This window comes from Palaemon carinicauda, chromosome 1 (genome assembly GCF_036898095.1).
Source record: "Palaemon carinicauda isolate YSFRI2023 chromosome 1, ASM3689809v2, whole genome shotgun sequence".
NCBI lineage: Eukaryota > Metazoa > Arthropoda > Malacostraca > Decapoda > Palaemonidae > Palaemon > Palaemon carinicauda.
This window is the reverse complement of record NC_090725.1, coordinates 43,851,159-43,853,658: the sequence shown is the minus strand read 5'-3', so window position 1 is coordinate 43,853,658 and position 2,500 is coordinate 43,851,159. Positions and strand designations below refer to the sequence as shown.

The 2,500-nt window shown below is 33.0% G+C and overlaps 1 protein-coding gene across 1 annotated transcript in view; it reads right to left on the bottom strand.

Annotated features, from left to right (window-relative positions):
* LOC137641983 (superoxide dismutase [Cu-Zn]-like) overlaps positions 1-1,640 on the bottom strand; it is a 14,176-nt gene extending 12,536 nt beyond the window's left edge. The window contains exon 1 of the mRNA XM_068374549.1: positions 1,569-1,640. Coding sequence (XP_068230650.1) covers positions 1,569-1,637 — 69 coding nt within the window. The 5' untranslated portion in view covers positions 1,638-1,640. The remainder of the gene's footprint in view (positions 1-1,568) is intronic.
* Positions 1,641-2,500: the final 860 nt, after the last annotated feature.

Sequence of the window (2,500 nt, the reverse complement as noted above, 5' to 3'; positions counted from 1 at the left end):
CTCTAAAAAGTGAGTGAGAGAGAGAGAGAGAGAGAGAGAGAGAGAGAGAGAGAGAGAGAGGGAGTCATTGGTGTTACAAACATTACCTCTTAATGCATTGGCTGAATTCTCTCTCTCTCTCTCTCTCTCTCTCTCTCTCTCGAGAGAGAGAGAGAGAGAGAGAGAGAGAGAGAGAGAGAGAATTCAGCCAATACATTAAGAGGTAATGTTTGTAACACCAATGACTCCCCTCTCTCTCTCTCTCTCTCTCTCTCTCTCTCTCTCTCTCTCTCTCTCTCTCACGCAGCCGGAAAATCAAATCCATAAGACGGGAAAACCAATGAATGAAAGCTGTAATTTATAAGCAACATATGTAAATAAGTAGTGAAAGTGAACATAGAGAAACTTCATTTGATATCATATATATATACAGTATATATATACACATACATATACATACATATATATATATATATATATGTGTATGTATATATATATATATATATATATATATATATATATATATATATATGCGTATATATACAGTATGCATATATATATATATATGTATGTATATTTATATACATATGCGTATGAGCTTCTGTGTAATACCTATATCTTAATTAAGATATCACATCATATCACATCATATCACTCGTATCAGATACCGCAGATACGTTTTCCTAAAACGGACACCACATCAAACGCAATCAAAACATTTCTAGATCAAGTTTTATTAGCTAAAGCAAAAGTATAAAACAGGATACTATGAAATTAAATTAGTTTTATTCAAATATTTACAAATACCACAATATTTTTATTTATAATTAATCGTTAGGGATGTTGATCACCTTCGTGTTTCTATTTCAGTCTCAAAAAATAATGATTTATCAATTTCAAAATATCTAAATTTATCGAAGTCCATCAGAATATTTTGCAAATACTAATTAATCTATAATGAAATATCTAAAAGATAATTGCTTAAGCCCAATTTTTAAAAAAATCTATTCTTATCGAAGTCCATCATAATATGTTGCAAATCCTATGTAGATTATAGATTAAAAGTGAATTTTCATCATCATCAACTCATGCTACGCCTATTGACGCAAAGGGCCTCGGTTAGATTTCGCCAGTCGTCCCTAACTTGAGTTTTTAAATCAATACTTCGCCGTTCATCATATCCTACTTCACGCCTTAAATTGTAATGGGAAAATTGTAGTAGAAAAACTAAATAATTCCTTACTATTATTATTATTATTATTATTATTATTATCATTATTATTATTATTATTATTATTATTATCAAATGGTAAGCTACAACTCTAGTTGGAAAAGCAGGATGCTATAAGCCCAGGGGTCCCAAACAGGGAAAATAGCCCAGTGAGGAAAGGAAATCAGGAAAAATAAAATATTTTAACAACAGTAACATTAAAATAGATATCTCCTACATAAACTATACAAACTTTAACAAAACAAGAGGAAGAGAAACTAGACAGAACAGTGTGCCCGAGTGTATCCCTCAAGCAAGAGAACTCTAACCCAAGACAGTGGAAGACCATGGTACAGAGGCTATATAAACTAAATCTTACCTTCTTCCGATTCTGAAGACTTCTGATAAAGCAGAGAAATATTCCATGAATATATATTCTTTGGCTCATGCCCTATCTTATCAGGTTATCAACTATAAACCTTGTGATTTCAATTGACTCTCTCACCTCTGTAGTGAATTCCTTCATCCTGCTTTTCTGATAGCCCCAATCATCGTCTGATTTATGAATCCACAGAAGAACGCTTTCTCCATGTCAAGGGATTTATGGTAATAAATCATTCGAAGTTACAAAATCAAACCATTGTTCTCTAGTCCCGTTGAGATACTACCGCTAGAGGGTTATGGGGCCCTTTGACTGGCCAGACAGTACTACATTGGATCCTTCTCTCTGGTTACTGTTCCTTCTCCATTTGCCTACTCATACACCGAATAGTCTGGCCTATTCTTTACATATTCTCTTCTATTCTCATTCACTTGACAACATTTAGATTACCAAACAATTTTTCTTCACCAAAGGGGTTAAGTACTCTAATTGTTCAGTGGCTACTTCCCTCTTGGTAAGGGTAGAAGAAACTCTTTAACTATGGTTAAGCAGCTCTTCTAGGAGAAGGACACTCTGAAATCAAACCATTGTGCATAGTCTTGGGTAGTGCCATAGCCTCTGTATCATGGTCTTCCACTGTCTTGGGGTAAAGTTGTTTTGCCTGAGAGTATACTCGGGCACACTATTCTTTCTGATTTCCTCTTGTTTTGTTAATTTTTTTTTTCTAGTTTTTTATAGGAAATATTTATTTTAATATTGTTACCGTTCTTAGAATATTTTATTTCCCTTATTTCCTTTCCTCACTCAGCTATTTTCCCTTTTAGAGCCCCTAGGCTAATAGCATTCTGCTTTTTTAATTAGAGTTGTAGCTTAGCAATAATAATAATAATAATAATAATAATAATAATAATAATAATAAAGCCTTAACC